The sequence below is a fragment of the Pogonomyrmex barbatus genome, unplaced genomic scaffold, assembly GCF_055798465.1.
Source record: "Pogonomyrmex barbatus isolate J1 unplaced genomic scaffold, ASM5579846v1 scaffold19, whole genome shotgun sequence".
NCBI classification, from domain to species: Eukaryota; Metazoa; Arthropoda; class Insecta; order Hymenoptera; family Formicidae; genus Pogonomyrmex; species Pogonomyrmex barbatus.
Genome location: NW_028297115.1, coordinates 574288 through 593287, shown reverse-complemented (window position 1 = coordinate 593287; position 19000 = coordinate 574288). Strand labels below are relative to the sequence as shown.

Below are 19000 nucleotides of genomic sequence, written 5' to 3'. Positions count from 1 at the left end.
TTATCTTCGACGAATAATGGCTCGAAAAATTGGAGCAGTGCTATGCGAAGTCATGTGGAACAAATGTGACAGACGAGCTATTGAGGAAATCGTTAACGGCAGACTTATGAAAGGCCCGACAGCTCGCGTCGCGAGCTTTCTCAAAACATATATAAAACGTTTCAATCTCCGACGGTGCCTTCGAATGAAATTTTTATGCCGTATTGCTGACAGTTGCTAAATCACCTTCGTTTTTTTTTTTTTTTTTTTTTTTTTTTTTTTTTTTTTTTTTTTTAAGTCGTCGTTCGGTAAATCAATAAATTCATAGATTGCGTGATTTTATGACCGTGACTTTCTAATTCCTTCGTGTAGGCCATCGTCTACAAATCGGATTTGGATTGTTGCACTGAAAAATTATCCGCATCCGCATGTAAGAGCGAATTCCTTATCGTGCGATCCTTGTCAATAAATCTGTCTGTACCGATAATAAAATAGATTAACAGATTACTTTTACTTTTGTAACGTTGCGAAAGAGAAGGCCGGTTAATTATGTAACGAAATGTCAAACGCATATACGCGATAATACGTGGAGAATATTATGCACTCGTAAATAGTTAGGGAGATAAATTCTAACGGAAAAGAGAATAATATCGTCGGTCTCAAGTGTAATCTGTATATAAGCTACATTCCGCGCAGTATTCCAGAACGAACGGTCGAACAATTTCCCTATATATATATATATATATATATTTCTCGGCGCGGTTTCTCGATAATTAACGTTCGAGAAAATTAACACGACATACTGCGCCGCGCGCGTAATGTAATTTATACCGGAAATTTTCATTCGTAAGACCTACACGAAGAGTAGCTGTTTGATTTTTCTTAAAAATTCAATCAAGCTACCGTTCTGAATTTTAATCTGATTTGGTAATTTAGTTTAGGGTTTCTGCAAAAAGGGACTCGCGACGAGGAAACGCGAAGACCAAACGTGAGGCCGAAAATAAAAAGAATACCATTCTTTTAGCAAAGGGGCGACATTTCGCCCCGTTCGCCAATAACCGATGGGGCTGTCCTCGCGTCGATTAAATTCCTAGCAAGGTCAGGCATAGCATTTCCCATGGCTCGCCGGCATTAGCGATTCTAGCCGCGCTTCGTGGCGGCCGCTGTCATTAGTAGGCCGTTCGGGTCATTTCGGCGAATTTGAGCAATCAAAAGGACGATGATCGAGCAAATTCAGACACAATTGCGGGTAATCCATTTCGAAACGGAAGGAAATTAGAAATTTTGGTGGCCATACCGACGATAATGGACATAATAATGACAGTAATTACTATCACTCCATATTAATGGAATCGTTTATCGGAACGCCCTTTTATCGCTCGTTATCACGTGAGAAATTTTATGGATCATTTCTTAAAGGACATTTCGACAAGCTTCGAGCGATAACTCATAGCGCGACGACTATGTTGTAAATTAAGTAAGATGGAAATTTAACAATGGCTAATATATTATTTGCGAAGTAATATATATGTCAAACGTGCACATTAAGAAATTATAAGCCCGTGGAAAACTTCAAGCTCTCTGAGGATTCGCCGTAGAGACGACGGATTTGTCAATTTCGATAATGACATTTCGCAATGGCGAAATCGATCAAGGGTAGGAAAAGTGGGTCAGGCGCGCGCGATGTGTATGGGAAATCCAAAGCTAATTTCCATATTTTTCCCATGCTAAATGCACCCCGGTGAAATTTTAATTTCGCATTAACATAAACGTAAGATAAGATATTTCTAGAGTACGTCACAGACGCGCGTACGTCATCTCTTTTCGTTGTCGTCGTCACGAGATCGGGAGATCGTGCGAGGATCAAAGACTGACGGCAGTAAGATATTATAGATAAATATGTCCTTCTGTCCGTGAGCCTTGAAGAGCCATCGCACACGAGGAGGAGGAGAAGGAGGAGGAGGAGGAGGAGGAGGAGGAGGAGGAGGAGGAGGAGGAGGCGGCTGATTGCGGGAAACTCGGCGAATCTTAACCGACGCTTTTGTCAGGCGTTCACTCGTTAGGCGAGGATGCAACTTGAATTTGATTGCCCTCGCTGAAGCCTCGCACTTGTTATGCCGTGCGTAGAGCCATCGTCTGCGCGTGTCAGTCGGCAATTCACCGTCGTTAGACCTCGACCTTAAAATACGGCCACCTCGCGATCGCGATGAGCCGCGCGTTGTTACCTCGGCGGGACTTTCGAGGGACCTTCGAGTAATCGTCGTCATCATTCTCATCGCCGTCGTCCAATAACTTTCCAATAACGAACACGTACTCACGTATAGAGATAACGATTGTCCGCGATGAAAAAGCGATTTAAGCGTCATTTCAACCTCGGGTTTACATAAGAAATTGGCCCGTCGAGAGCGCTGGACTAATGCCTCCCTATATGTTTCTGTGTGTTCACCAAATAAAATCCGATGCGCGATTCAAAGTGGCGATTGATTCTATCGGGAAATTACGCGTAGAGCGTAGAGTAATTGCCAGTCTGGACTTTTCTATTTTTCGATAAAAAGGGAAGCTTTCCAGAATTTTCCCATATTTTTTTACTCTCTTGGCTGATTTATATCTCATGAGGAAAGGAACGGCGATTTTACGTAACTAAATTTCGTTACTTCAACCACTGAAAACTGAATAAATGACTTTTTACAGCGAAAGTCAATTAATTAATTTCTTTAATTAAGGTAAAGGGAATAATTTCGCACAAATGTAATAGAATCCAAATTAAATTTTCAAACATATTTGCTGCAGAAAGTTGAATAATTTAATTTTATAAATCAGTGTCCCTTCGTTAATTACCGTTATTACAGAAATATTTTTATTTAAAATTCTTCCTCGAAATTAAATTAGAGAGATCAGTCAGTGGCGATTTTCGCCATGACTGATCCGGAAACTTTTTTTCGTTCTAACCTGAAATAATCGGACGCTCAGCAAGAATCCTACTTACTTACTATCGGAGAAGGTTTTTCTTCGGGAACCTTCCGTCGCCCTTAAAGGAGACTCACCGTAGATTGGCGACGACAACTGTGTACTGTCCTTCGATCTTGACGAGCCCGACATTCTGCAATATCAGACCGGTGATCAGCATACCGATCAAGGCCGGAAGAGTGGTCAAAGAGATCAGCCAACCCCCGAAGTGCGCGGCGATGCACAGGGCGGCCAATCCGAAGAGAGGACCACCCGGGGCGGCGTCATTGCCGATCACCGAGTAGATGACACCCCAGAGCAGCAGACCCAGAAGAAAGAGGCATAGAATCCGAGCGAATTTCCTGTACGTCGGACAGAACGGCTGTGGACACGCTCTCCTCCATCCTGGCGGCTCCCAGGACGGCGTGTCGTCGCGACCGTGACATCGCGCGCAAAATAGATATAGCCACGACCTGAAAAAAAAAAAAAAATGCAAATGAGATGCAAGGAGAACATTGGAATGATGACGGCGAAATATTGAAATTGGCCAAGGAATATTTTCCGAGTCTTGTCCGAGGTCCGCTTTTTATTCTATCATTCGGAGAACGAAGGTAGCGCGGTGCTCATAAATTGAATTTTCTATTTTACACATTATTGAAAAAAAAAAAAAAAAAACATTAATATGTAAAAAGAATATATCCAGTAGTAGTTTCTTTTAAGTAGTAAAAATGATTATCTCTGTAGAGTAGCGGGATTACCTGATGAAAATTAATCACCTGGAATGTGTACGATAGAGATCGCACGAGAACGCGCTTGTTCTTCTGTTTGATAAGAATAAAGATAAGAATAAGTGCGGAACGGAAAATGAAAAAGCGTGCGCTGTGCTTGTGCGCAATTTAACAAAAATTGCATTATGTGCTATTGCATTATATGCGATAACACAATTCTTATATACTTTTTAGATTACGTCTTGCGTATTTCATCAATTTTACATTTGAAATCCTTTTACCACATTTCTATACGATTTTAATTTCAAATCAACATAATAACAATAATTCACGAAAATAATGTATATAAAATAAATAATATATTCACGCGAGAAAATATAAATAAAATCGGAACCTGTTGAATTATTTGATCAGAAAATTCAATTATTTAATTTAATATTTTAAACGTTAAATCTTTTGATTGAAAATCATATTAAAGAACCGTATATGATGATACTATGATAATGTTATCTCCGTTTAACATATCGTAGCATTATTCGCTCACAAGTTTGCTTGGATTAATGCGTTCAAGTGCGAGCGTCAATAGCTTCAATCTACTCGGAGTATCCACTGGCTTAGAGATAATTTATAATTGTTAAACTAGCTTAGATTTCAGCGTTGATACTAACGATTATTATAGTTATATATAATATATCTGCCTATATATGTGCCTTTGTTGCGCAATGTAACGGTTAATTTGGTGTTGGGCGGCTTTAGGCGGCAGTCTATTAGGTCGTATTATGCTCTGTGTGCAATAATAATTTCGGGTTAACGAATTCATTATAGAATTGAAAGCGTATATTATAATTTATGTTACACTCATTGACAAGTCATGAAGAATTAATAATTCATAAACTAATCAATAATTTATTAGCCGCGCATTTCGAGGGAAATACTTTATGTTATATCCGCTCTCCGTTATTCCGCTTTATTATTCGCGAATAACTCTGTAATTGGGCTTCCAATTAATTTTTTGCTTCACCGAGTGAATTCAATGCGAGATTTTTACGAGAAGATCACCGCAACGAAAATACGACAGTTCTGAAACGCATTATACCGTTAATTTATATAACGGTACGTTGTAAACATTGATATTGGAATACACCTTTTTTTTCTCTCTCTTATCGTGCTTAATTAAATTTTCAAGATATTTCCTTGCAGAGTATGACTTGCGATTATTCTACCGGCAGATCTTTTTAATATAAAGATTGCATCATTTCAACATGATGTAACATCATAAATATAAATATAAATATAAATATTTAAAACCTGGAAGAAAACTGGAGATACGCTGATACAACTTCTTCAAAATCGCTTAAATATCGTAATTAATATCGTCGGTAAGGAGACGTGAGAAAGGTAAAAATTCTTAAAATTCTTGCGCTATAGATAGGCGCTATCAGGAAAATGAAAATAGGTCATAAAATGATAGCCGTAAAGTAGGATAATTCATATTGATGTCGCATTAGTAATACAAACAGTTTTGTCAGCCTTGTCAATTTGAGATATCAAAACAAATCAACTAATGACTGACAAACACATTGTTTTTAATCTTGAATTGCATAGTACAAAGAGGAGAAAGCCGAAAACCGAAATTGCTTGAAGTTATATATTTGATTTGAAACATTCGAAACGTCAAAATTATTAAAGATGTGAGAATAAGTTGTAGAGCTCGTCTTGAACAGATAAAGTAAACGTATACATATATTTTTCAGATTATTATTATTTTATCGGCATTAAATAATTACGGGGGGGGGGGGGGGAAATAAGTAGGACAAATAAAATCTGAGACGTTTATCGGTCTCTTGAAACAGCTTTGAGACACAATAAAATACTTGACATCTGTCGAATCACCGCTATTGTTGACAATACATCTGAAAAAATGCGCAATTTACAATGGTATAACGAAAAAAACATAGTAATTATGGCCCATTGCTACTTGTTATCGAGAAAAGTGTTTGCTCTAGCTACAACGTGATTCATTATCACTGACCGGTAAAGTGTGTTTTTAACACGTCGACATTGTTATTTTGTCAAATACAACGATTGCGGATTATCATTCTCTGATATGATCGATAAAAGTTTCTCTCTCTCTCTCTCTCTCTCTCTCTCTCTCTCTCTCTCTCTCTTGAAAGAGATAAACGCCCGTCTCTGAATCATTTTTTCAGATCCAGATTTGGCCTAGAAAGTCGTCTCTCTCTCTCTTTCTCTCTTTCAAGATAGAGAGAGAGACTCTAGACCAAATCTGGATCTGAAAAAATGATTCAGAGGCGGGGCGTTTATCAGTTCGGAAGTATCGGCAAATAGACTTGGCGGAGATAATCGGGTCTCACCTCTCGAGCTCCTCGGAATATTCGATCTTGTCTCTGATCGAGCTGGACAGGCTGTACGCCGATTTCTTTCGGTTACCATTGATCCTGCCGTTCTCCAGATCGAACTTGTACTGCGGAATGTTCTCCACGCTGCCGCAGTGGCTGCCGCCGTGATGCAGGATCGACTTCCGCCTGCCCTGATCGGAATTGTGCTCCGAGCTCGCGCTGATGCGCCGATGATGCTCGAACGCGGGATTATCGAGTCCCATGACCTGATCGCTGATCGATACGCGCCTCTTCGCCAACTCCTCGCTGGGCTTGTTCATCCTGCCGCCCATCTCGATGTCCATTTTCCCCGGCCCCAGCCGCTTGTAAAAACCTCGAAAGGACGGGGACACGTTCGCCGACCCGGAGGAAGCCTCCAGAGCCCACCTTTTTCTATACCCTACTACGCGCCCGGTTACTTTAATCCTCTCGAAATCGTGCACGCGCGATCGAATGATCGATCGATCGATCGAGTCCCCCACGTCTACGCCCTACGATCAAGAGATGAAGAATCCTCGAGATCGCGTAACTTCTTGAAACTTTGAACCACCGGCACACCTGTCGATACGGATTTCACTCGCGCCTGTTGATCGCGGGAAGATCGGGAAGAAACTTGAACCGAGCTTGAACCGTGCGCGATCGCCGGAACGTACTGCGACGGGATCCCGGGATCACGCGTTCGCCACGTTAACGGCGATCGTTAGCGGGTGAGTCTCGTGACGAAGCTGCGCCGCGCGACGGAGACGGGGGCGGGGATGGGGATGGGGACTCGTGGCGATCGGCGGACGGCGACGCTAATGCGTTGCGACGATTGACGTCTTTGACACCTTGGCCCGCTTTTACCAGACCGTCTCTCTCTCTCTCTCTCTCTCTCTCTCTCTCTCTCTCTCTCTCTCTCTCTCTCTCTCTCTCTCTCTCTCTCTCTCTCTCTCTCTCTCTCTCTCTCTCTCTCTCTCTCTCTCTCTCTCTCTCTCTCTCTCTCTCTCCTGTCACGAGCGCGTGTTCTCCACGGAGTTCTCGCTCCGCGCCGAGGTTTCAGGCCGGAGCTTTGTCCCTCTCGTTAGCGTTAGCGTTAGCGCGCTCGTCCGCCGTCCGGATCGGCGATTCGTCCGACCGCGACCGCCTTCCACCGTCCGTCCACAAGAGCGAACTTTTCCACCGGCAACGTTTTTCCATGCGTCGTTTCCAACCGATCGACCGTCAAATTCGCCAAATCGCGTTCACGCCCACGTCAACGCGTGGAAAACGTCGCGACGCGCGCTCGCTTCTCGCTCGGCGCAATTGACGCGACCGGCTGCATCCCGCTTGCGTTTTATGCTTTGGCGTAATTTGGGCCTTTGCCGATAAGCGAGGAAGAGAGAGAGAGAGAGAGAGAGAGAGAGAGAGCTCCCTTCGACTCCGGGCGGAGAGACGAGTGCACCGACACACACACACAGTGCGATGCGCTGTCGACACACGATGGCGCGAGCGCGATGGCACGGTTAACCAGCGACTAAAAGCGGCAAAGTGCGCGGCAAGCGGTGGTGTTTATGCGATTGGTAGTGGGGCTCGTAAAAAGTGCTCGAACCCGCGGACGAACGAGCACGGACGACAGTCACGGCGGCCCGCGTGACGATAATTGTCGCGCGATGCACACACAGCGGATGGGCACAGCTGGCCACGCTCATTGACGAACCGGCAACGGCTCGCTGCGTTTCCGTCGCGGCTCTTCCGCGCCCGTAACCCCGAATCCCATGTAACTGTCTCGCGATCGAAGATACGAGACAGATAAACCCGTTGGAAGATCTCGCGGCGCGCGCGGCTTCTCGAGCGACAACGGTAAATATTATTTAATTAGCGTACTAATATTTCATTTTCCGATAGTCATACTCGCGGTGAAATATGTCTCCTCTCTCTTTCTCTCGCCCCCCCCCCCCTCTCTCTTTATTTTAAGGGAGAGAGAGTTGTTCGATAGGCACATAAAGAAAGACACGAGGAAAGAGGGAAGAAGAGATCGGGGAAATTTGAGAGGAAATGTAAATTGTCGTTGCTATTACTAATAGCTCAGCCTCGTCGCGTGTATCACGTAAAAAGCATCACTGTCCGATGTACCAAGGTATTACGGAATTGGAGTGAAATTTTTGATCCCCCCCCCCCCTCCCCTAGAGGCTTATCCCTCGTCAAGACGCGCGACAGCTCGGTACAGCCCTTTGTGACAATTTTAATAACGGCCCGGCTGCGTGCAGTTGCTTACTTTGGCGCGTCGCTCATTTGAAGCGGAAACGCTTTTTCGGACGTCGGACGTCAGGCCGGGCTTCTCGCGCGTCGCGAATGTTTACCCAAATCACAAGGAGCACACACACACACACACACACACACACACACACACACACACACACACACACACACACACACACACACACACACACACACACACACACACACACACACACACACACACACACACACACACACACACACATACACGGAGTAACGTTGTGATAACGCTGTGATAATGCTACGTCAGACTATTTCGAAAGCGCGTCATCGCGCGGCGCGATCAAGTCGGCGACGTTACGCCGAGATCACGCGTGCACGCGTGGCACTGCTCGGCCCACGCGGTCCCGACACGCGCGATCCTCGAACGCTTTCCGTTCCGTGGCGAAGCTCGAAATCGAGACGGTCTTAATTGTTGCTCGCATCCCTCCTTTATCAACTCCCCCGAGAGATATCCCCGTACGATTTAACCGAGAGAACGGACGCGCGAAGAGAGACGCGACGCGACGCGCTCTTCCAATCGCACAAGTCACTTGTAAAAATAATTCCTCGCGTAGATCGCAATCTATAGATCGTAGATCCGTACGTTCGTTTCGATCACGACACGGTTACCACGCGATTACCGCGTTCCCCGTATCGATCGTTCTCGTCGATCTTTCTCGCCAATACCAATCATCTCTATTGATTGACCTGCCCGTACATACAGTCTATTTCCGCCCCTCCCCCCCCCCCTCTCTCTCTCTCTCTCTTGTCAATATTATTGTCACGCTCCGTTTTCGCTTGTTTGGCTGTACTATTGTACGTGGTAGTATTGTACTTATTGTACGTAACTCCATTTAGAACTCCGTCCATCGGAATTCAATTTATGAACGTCTCCAATTCGGATAAAATGAACTTCCGGGCAACAGCGTCGTTATTCCGAAAGAATGCAAAGACTGAGAAAACGAGAAAAGCTCGAGGAAGCTCGCGTCTCGAAAAATCTCGCTCGATTTTTAGGGAGAGACTAATGTCGTAATAATATATCGCGTATTAACTAATTGTATAAATAAGCATTTCAGTAATCTGTTTCGAGAGACAAATGCTATTATTTCGCCTCGCTTTTACTCATTAAGCGCTCCACAGATTTGTGAAGTTTAATTTTATATTAAAAACTGGCGAATTGAATCGGCGAAAGTCAGGTGAATAGAATTGAACTCTTAAAGCGCAGGAAATTGCAAATTTCTATTTTAATTTATTTCTCCTCCGGTAGGCGGGGAGAGAGAATACAGGAGGAAGGAGGAGTCCGCGGGTAGGAGACGGGGAAGGAAATGAAATATGCTGAAGAGATGGCTGGCCGTGGAATACGCGTGCGGAAAACAGGAAGAATTTATAGTGGCACTCCGGTGTTCGGTGTTTATCGACAAAGTTTCTACCGTTAACGAGACATCACGATCAAGTTTAATGAAGAAAATGGGATCAACGGACGGGAGGATCAGAAAATCGTTTAACGGTGAAAATTTGAAAATACGCGAAACACCTTGCCTTCAAATCAAGAAGCAACATGAATCGCGAATACAATGGATCTAAAATCCAGATAAGCTTTCGTGTCCTATATTTTAGAGAGGGATATTATCTTTTATGTGATATTACACCGTCATAATATGTGTGTGTATGTGTTTGTGTGTGTGTGTGTAACGCGTGTGTGTATTAAAAAAAAATATATATTTCGCATATTTCATTTTTCAGATATTACACACATCCTTTTATGTCGTGCCTTTTGAAAAACGTGTGCAAAAAGAGATATCTCTTTACGGCGTGACGATTTATCCAAAGCACATCTTTTCATTGTAAATGGGCTAGAAAAAAAAATTCACCTTCCTCCGAGCTCCGTTGACGGGTCATGAATCAAAATTCTGCTAATGATGAAATCGTACGCTTCTCGAACACGCCTGCGGAAGTCGAGCATTGTCGTCCTTCGTGCTTAATGCTGCGTTCTTATACGGCTCCATGCGTCGTCCGTAGATAATGCTCTCGTCTCGTAATCTGCAATACTGTTTAACCGATAACGTGAATAGATGTGTCTTTAGTCCTTCAAGAGATTCATGAGCAAATCCCGTATATAATATCCGTCACAATAATTTTGCTTAACGATCATACATACAATAAGCCTATCTAATATCTTTTATTTTTGAAATGAGTACTGGCAGCTCTGTGTGCATTTTGTGTGTGTGTGTGTGTGTGTGTGTGTGTGTGTGTGTGTGTGTGTGTGTGTGTGTGTGTGTGTGTGCGTGTGCGCGCGCGCGCATAAATTTTTCAAATATTTATAAAATACATATTAAGAACGTAACATACCTATTTTTATAATTTTTATATTTACAATGAAAAGTTATGAAAAATTTACAGATTATTTTAATGGCATTTAAAAGTAATACAAAAAGGTTGAACAGCGATTTAGAAACTGGATTAAAAATTTAAATTTAAATAAATAAATATAAGTGTATTCTAATGGAAATGTAATAAATTAAGAAATATAAATAATATGAATATAAATATAAATCTCATTCAATCTCTCTATATAAATACTTTAAGTTAATTCAAGATTATTTATGTAATGTTTTATTGCGATGCATAGATTAATTGTTCCGTAAATAAAAATTTAATCATTATCTTGAATACTTAAAGTGCCTATATAGAAAAATTAAGATTTTCGACATTATTTCTTAATTGCATTTCTATCAAAGCATATTTCCTACATTAAAATGATGAACTTCTAAACTGCTATAAAACTTTGTGCATTAATTCTTAACTCTTCATTAATTCGATTTGGAATAATAACTGTTTCATTTAAAATAAAAATAGATGTGATACATCCGCAAAGCCGCAAAATTTGCCATCTCGTTTGCAGGAAAGGGTATCACTCTCAAAAAATATTTGATATGCGTTTAAACGATCGGCATACCTACGTTTTTTTCATACTAATAAAACGCATTTTCTCGGGCCATTTGCCGGCTAATTAAAATGGAGAGATATTCAATGTTCCAATTACCCTGGGCAAACTATGAAAAATTCGAAAACGGAAATTAAAAGTGCTCGTGCCTCGCATAGCTTTTTCATTTGGTTCGGCGCGGAGAAAATCGCGAAAAATTCACGGAAATGTGTGTTTCGTCCACGGGCGGATGTATCCGCGATATCTAGCATTGGCTTTCGCGTCCGCTGGACATTCCGCGGCCGGCGAAGTCACGCGAGAAACGTCTACGTCCCTCAGAAGAGGAAGCGCGGGAAGCGGGAGGGGCGATGGCGGGGGGGGGGAGGGTGGAGATTGCGCGAGAGACGAGGTCGAAGATGGGATTGGAATTGCAAATATCCCTCTTCTCCGTCTCTCCGGTCTTTCCAGAGCCTCGCCGATCCATCTCTCCGCTTCTCCATCGACCGCTCGCTCTGACCCCGGAACGTGTACCAGGGGCATATCGCGGAGTATGTTTTAAAGAATCTCCGCCGGACGACAAATCGTCAGATTTCGCCGGATTTAAATTTGTTACGTACGTAACAAACGCGGAGGCCGGTCGGAGGCTCCTCTCTTCTTAGCGTCGTTCTAAAAGAGATATTTTTTCAGATGAGCCGAGGTCCCTCGTACCACCTCGTAATGCTTTAACACTCGTAACTCGTTTACTTACTCGGAGCTTTATGATTTCGACGCTTGTTTAGAATAATCCAAAAGCCGCTTATGATGTCAAATTATCCCCGAGTTCGTTTCTAAGCTAATAACGTGCGTAAATCCGAATCTCTCTGAGGCCTCTCGTCATCGCCCGGATATTAAAAACGCAGATTTGTTTATTTACGTTTGGACGCGCGTAAATTTTGCTTCTGTTCTTTCTTTTTTTTTTCTCTTTTTCTTTTCTTCTTTTTTTTTTTTTTTTTTCTGGTTCGCCGACGTCCCGCCTCGTCGGGAAAGATGGGAAAAGTAACGACACGGGTATGAAGCAAATGCGAGAGAACGCCGAGGAAGACGAGTCGTGCGCGAAAAATGATCGCGCGCGCGCGCGCGCGCGCGCGCGGTACGTCGCGCTGCGTCAAATTAGCTTAAAAGCCCCGGGGGCAACGCACACGGGGCACTGCAACGCGCGTTCTGCGACACGGCCCGACACACAATGTCCAACGCGCCCGGAGAAAAGCCCTATTCGCTCTCGTATATCACCCGGGAGATAAAAGGCTGCCAGACGACGACGGAAGGTATAGTGGTTTCGGCGACACGCCGGATAGGCGGTTCATCGCGCAGCTGTACCCGCTGTGCCCCTCTGTGTAATAATAATTCGACGGCAGAAACGAAGAGAAATTGTACGTCATGCCGCTATCTATTTACTCTCGTACTCCGCGCAAAAACAATGAAAATACGTACCTCGGAATGTTTCCGTTTCGATTACCCCCCGGATTCGCGGGGCAGAATTCTTATTCGCCAAATTGCGAGCGGGATGTCGGGCGCGATGTGCGAAAATTAAAAAGTCTAAGTCGTCCTTTTGTAATTTTACACCTTTAATGAATAAAATATTCTTCTGTTTCGGTTCAGAAATTGTTATCTCTCTTCGATACGACGAAACGAATGAAAAATCGCTTCCGAGCAGCAGTTACTCTAACTCATAGTAATCGAGAGATTTCTTTTTAGCTTTATATAAAGCAACGAAAAGAGGGAAAAAGGAGAAAGAGAGAGAAAAAGTGAGAAAGAAGAGAGAGAGAGAGAGAGAGAGAGAGAGAGAGAGAGAGAGAGAGAGAGAGATTGCGCAATCGAGGCAGCCTCCTCCTTTTTCCGATATATCAAAATATATTTTTACACAACCCCCCAGCCCATCTTTCTTACATTGCAGGGAGTTTTTATCGGGAACTACCGCGCTGATTATCGCTCGTCCCACTTTCGATCTTCGTGCTGCTTTTTACGTTCCCGGCAACGCCGATATGACGGTCAAATGTCTGATAGTTTTTGCAATGATTCGGATAATATTGGCAACCTGTAAGAGCGAACGAAAAACCCTTCCTCTATTCTCGTTTTTTGAATAGAATCGTCAGTACATCCGTACATCCCCCGTTTTCTTGCCGAAGAGGGAGCGGGGTGGGATTCAAGTCACCTCCTACTCACCGCCGACATCTTTCGCGAGAGAGAGCGAGTGTTTCGGATACGATGAGGTCTCGAGCGGATCCGCCACTCCGCCGGCGAGTTGTGGATGCAGATTCGAGATGGAAATTGCCATAGCTGAAATGGAAATTATAATGGCTGTGTAGTTAGTTTGCATCGAATACGACATTTTAGCGTTTATCGCGTCCGAAGTGCGGCACGTTCCAAGGTTCTCTCCTCCTCTCCCCGCCCCCCCCCCCCACCCCGCTTCTATCCCAGTTTATTATTGCCGTATGCATTCATTGTTCCGCACAACAGACAGGCGGGAATGGCGGGGGGGGGGGGGGGAGGAAAGGAGCTTTTTCCTTCATCTTCTCGATCCGTAAGCTTCGTAAGCACGTACTCTCTCCCGGCATAAATTTCAGCACTAAATCTACCCTTTGATTCTCCACATTCATGTTTATATTAAACGCTATCTTCATGTTTCGCAAATAACGTAGATCAAACAGCGCCGTTCGCATTTTAGAGGCATCCGCCTCGGAGACTTAAGTGTAGTAGCAGAATTTCAACAAATTTACTTTAACTAAAGTCATTGCTAACCGTAGGTTAAATATGCACCGGGAATATGAATCGCCATCTTTTACATTATTCATATCCGGCGCGGCGGATTGTCTACGGTCCGGTCTCGATGTGTTTACGATGGATAAAGGGAATTTTTATGAAAAATATATTACACGGTACAAAAAGAAGACGACGCCCGATCGTCGATAACACGACTAGAATCTAGGTAAGTAATTCAAGGTGCAGCTGCCGCACCGTTGTACCCATACATAATAAACATCTTGGCGATAGAGATGAATGCCGGATGGAAGGACAGGAAAAGAATTGCGCGTTTCCTTCGTCGAATGAATCGTTCGGTTCGCATCTGCGCGCTTAAATATTAAGTCCGCACCGTAGAAGGCAATTTGTAATGAAAATGTTGTAATGTACAAATGTGCATCTTGCTCAATAAAATAAATAAACGTCGGAGCGCATGATAACTTTTCACGAATTAAATATATCGATACAACTTTCGGGCACGATCCCCGTTTCCAAAACACGAAATTATTATTTCTGTTGAAATAATTCGAAATCTTGTTACGCAACCTTGTTCCTTGCGACCCTATTATTTCGCATTTATGAGATAAAAATACAAATTCCCATGATACGAGGGATCGCAACTGGTCTCGGACATGTTTACGGTACTTTCACAAAATCGCGTCACATTACAGCGCGACAGATTCGTAATGCATTTTAATGCGTTTCAATTTTCTGCATCTGCTGCCATGGAAGAGCAGAATGAACTGAAATGTTTTCTCTTTTCATATTACCTCTCGCAAAGTGACCGCGTGATGCGACAGATTGCGTTTCATCTGTCGTAGAATGAAAGCAGACCGAAGGAGAGGAAAAAAATATACTTAGATTTTGCGTGGCTCAGCAAGTTTTTCGGAAAACTTTAAGAAAGTTTTTTTCTATAATATATTATAATTAAACTCACGAATTTTCCCTTAAGAAAATAAAATACGTTTATAACTATATTATGATAAATAAATAATGTTTATAATGAAATTATTTATTGTAATTGGAATTAAATTAAAAAAAAAATTAAAGATAAGAAAATTGAGTGAAGTAAATTAAACAAATATTACTTTAACTTCCTTCTTTTTTACTACTCGAAATTTCTTACTTGCTTATTTAAAATGTAAGCGTGTTTTTTTTTTAAATTCGAGCGAACTCGCTCATCTCTTGAGATCCTTGTTTATACGATAAATTAATTAGTGTCACATTGTAGCGAGCGTGATCGCGGCATACTGATAATCGCCGGAGCGGATTACATTCCCCAGGATTGTGCTGTGACGGATTTCCGCTAATGACTACCGTCGATTATTAGCTCTTGTTATGGCAGTTGTGAAAATTGTCACGGGTAGAACTGTTTCCCGCTCGCATAAATTTTGCACAACCTATGCGCACCTCGCTCGTAAATACCGCGCCTAGAAACGCGTCGAGAGAAGAAAAAAAAAAAAAAAAAGAAAGAAACGAGAATTTGAGCGAGGTTACCAATTATCTCTCGCTTTCCATCGGGGCAAACGTTGCCTCTCTCAAAGCTTAAAATTAATAATTTTTAAGAGCTTTGAAGGTAACGCACACGTCTCTCCCTCCTCCCGTCTTCGCGCAATATGCAATCTTGAGAAATTAAAAAATATTACCCGGAGAAATTAATTCATCCTCCGCTAATCATACTTTTTTTTATTGTTTCAGCAAAAGCTCCGACGCGAAAAAAAAAACGGACAGGGTTGGAGCTTTTTCAGGGGCTCTCTCTCTAATTAGGACCGATTGAGAAAACGGAGATGCTCGAGTTCTCGACACTCTCCTGCGTAATCCGGAACGAATCGTGTGTGCTGTCCGTCGTGTAAGTCCACGCACGAGCGGTACTCCGTCGCGTTCAATTAGCCCTCGTTATCGCGACTTATGACGGAGGGAGGCGCGAGGCCGTGATGCGTGCACGGCAGACGGAGGAGGAGGAGGAGGAGCAGGAGGAGGAGAAGGAGGAAGGGGATAGCATTGACTTAAATGCAGCCGAGAGATTTTTGCCGACGCGCGCACGGAACGCTCCGGGTCTGCTGCTTCTCGATCTTCGCGCTCGTGCTCGGCCTTATGGCGCATCGCGCGACGCGTAATTGCGTCTGACACCACTTCCGCCATCACCACTTTGCGCGACTGCGACCCGAGATTGCGGCACGAATCCCCGGGTGCGCCCGAAATATATTCCAATCTTCAGGAACCACGACGAAATTCGGATTATCCGGAATAGCCCGAAACGCTAATTTCGGACGAAAACGGATCGTCGCGGGTCTACCTCGAGTATCAACCCCTCGCAATCGGGGGGAGGGGGGGAGGGAGGGAACCGGAATGGGAATCCTGGTGAAACTATACGCGTTCGTTCATCTAATTACGGGATCGGTGTAGCTCGTATTTTCAACTCACGAGTCTCTCGCGAAGGTACGGAAGGTAAAACGGGGTTCTCCCGTTTTGCATCTTCAATCTTCAATCGCTATCCGCCTCGCTTCATATTTATGACGCGCTCTCTTTATTGTCGCGCGTGGTGTATTTTTGTTTTGTTATAAAAATCGAACGTGCGACGTATGAAAACCACGTGCCGAATATACAGATCTATAATATATTTAAAGATGCACGAAGTTGGGGAAAAGAAGCAACCTTGAAGCAACCCTCTCAGTTGACCGATGCGGGACTCCACCCGGGGCTAATTAGATAGAATTATATGTGCAGACATAGCTGGCGAACCACCAGTCCATACCTCCGCAGATCGATATGAATGGACGCAATTACGTTCGAATAGAATTCAATTGATCTAATGAATAATACAAAATCTCCACAGAATCCACCTCAGATATTTGAATATATTGTATATATTTCGAATATTCTATGACACTCGAAATATTTTAAATATTTTATACTCGGATCAATGTAAAATATTCTCTCTGAATACATACAAGTCCTTCTCTCAAAAAGAGAATAACAAAATAACAGTACATTAAATCACAGGTTTAAAATTAAAGTGAACTCTCTGCTTTTTATTTTTCGCGACTTATAAATTTTTGAAAAATGTCAAACAGTTGTCGTTTTTAAAGCCATTTTGAAAATGATGATAAATATAGACACGATGAAACTTTATGTTTTCGAGACATTTAAAATAAAAATTGAAATTGCGAAAAACAAAGCAGTACAAATAATTTCCCTTATTTTGGAAAGATTTACCGGGGGTATTCTCCGACGGAGAATTCAATCACTTGGCCACGATAGTATTTTTACGATTCTATAAAGCAAACAATCCAGCATTTTATGCCGTCCCAACGGAATGTCAAACTTTTATTTTTATTGGCTCGTACTGCATATTCCGTCCAGCGCCAACAGCACTCATGTACGGTCTATAAAATATTAAAATTTCTTCGACCTGTGAAATATCACAGTTGAGCGCACGGCCACGCCGTTCGAGGCACTAATAATAAATAATGTTATTACGCACCTTAGGATCAAGCTAAAGCCACGAGTCGAGGTGGCAAAATCTGTGCGATTTTGCTGTCTTAACGTCTCCTAAAACTTTTCGCTTTAGAGCTTTGAATTATGCGCCGGTTTCAATCGGCGGTTAAACTCTACGCGTTTCAAACGCGTCTAGTAATTTTCCGATCAATTCGTTATCGAAGTGACAAGAAAATCGGGAAAACGCTAGACGGCTACGCGGGTCTCTCGCGGGTTTATTACGAGTTCAAGTCCGTCGAGGCACCGTCGAGACGACTGACTTGGCATAGCGTAAATTGTAGCTTATATAACGGCGAATGTTAAGGGTGAACTTATAGCTCCTATCGATTTCTTAAAGAATGGAAAAATGACGTTACTGACGTTGACAACCGGTCGGGTGTCAAGGTGCAAACAAAAGCGACTTCCGAGGAAACATGACCTGTATAAAGTCGCTTAAAGCACGGTGAGAATAAAGCCAGGTTCACAGTAAAAGGGCACGTCTCCGCAGTGAAGCATCGTGTCAGCACCCATTTATCGTGCGGCACTGTGTATTTCATCTGCAAAACGTGCCTCGCCGCCCCCTCTCCTCTAGCCCCCTCCTCGCCCCCCCCCCCTCCCTCGCCGGGCGTAAGTCTGTCCTACGACATCAGGTATTCCGGGTGGTATTCCTAAGCGAATTGACAACGGTGACTGCATTAACGTTGCGAAGGCCTAAAGTAAGGCAAAACAGAGAAGGGAGAACGTAAAAGAGGAATTCTTCTCGCTGAAACGATGAATTGTGTATAAAGAAAGGTAATTGGGACACATTAAATTGACACATTTTCCGTACTTACTTCGAGATTAAAAAATCGGGGGCTCGCAATAAAGCGTGGAGCTTTCTCTCGTGGAGTCTTTGAAATACGACCTCCGTTACCCGCTTCATTTTGCCTCGACAGAAAGGTCGAGCCAATGCGATTTGTTGGAAAGTAAATCGATTCGCACGTCTGTCCCCTTCCTCCCCCCTCCCCCCCCCCCTCCTCAGCCCGTATTAGTTTTCGCGTTCAACTTCCATTATTAAAAGTAAGTTTCCGACCCCGGAACCGGTCCGACTCCCTTCCGGCTTGACACGTTTCCACCTGGGATGGTGTCATTTTAACGCCTCTGTCTGCCCGCGCCGCTCTCACGCACAAACGCCGGCCGCATTACGCCCTTATCGATTTTCTTTCAACCGCGACTAACTCGCGGCTGCCATTTAGTCGCGTAACCGCCGCGTAAAAATAGCATCGGTTTATTAATTAGCGCCGGCCGGACGTCTATAAACCGCGATAACCCACATTCGCCCGCGGGAGGCTGCGCGTGTGCCCTTTCCGCCCTTAATACGCGCGTCGTGCGTCGCCGCCCTTCCCCCAACGCACCCCCGCATTTTATCTTGTGCCCCTAATGATTCCCTCTCCACCCTCCTCCCTTCAGTCGGAATAATAATTTAATCATGTTATCCGCGCGATTTCTATTCTGATTCCGGAACGACGAGATAGTGCAACGTTCGTTACACGAAA

At 43.6% G+C, this 19000-nt stretch overlaps 1 protein-coding gene across 3 annotated transcripts in view; it reads right to left on the bottom strand.

The window, feature by feature from the left end:
- Window positions 1–18046, bottom strand: part of Nha1 (Na[+]/H[+] hydrogen antiporter 1) — a 33838-nt gene extending 15792 nt beyond the window's left edge. For 2 of the 3 annotated variants that reach the window (XM_089075670.1, XM_089075671.1), the window contains exons 1-2: window positions 6026–10263; window positions 3024–3398 (exon numbers count right to left, since the gene is read on the bottom strand). In XM_089075670.1, the coding sequence (XP_088931796.1) occupies window positions 3024–3398; window positions 6026–6354 (704 nt within the window). In that variant the 5' untranslated portion in view covers window positions 6355–10263. Of the gene's footprint in view, window positions 1–3023; window positions 3399–6025; window positions 10336–13412 lie in introns of those variants that run through there. The other variant, XM_089075672.1, reaches the window with a different exon arrangement.
- Between the last annotated feature and the right edge of the window lie 954 nt (window positions 18047–19000).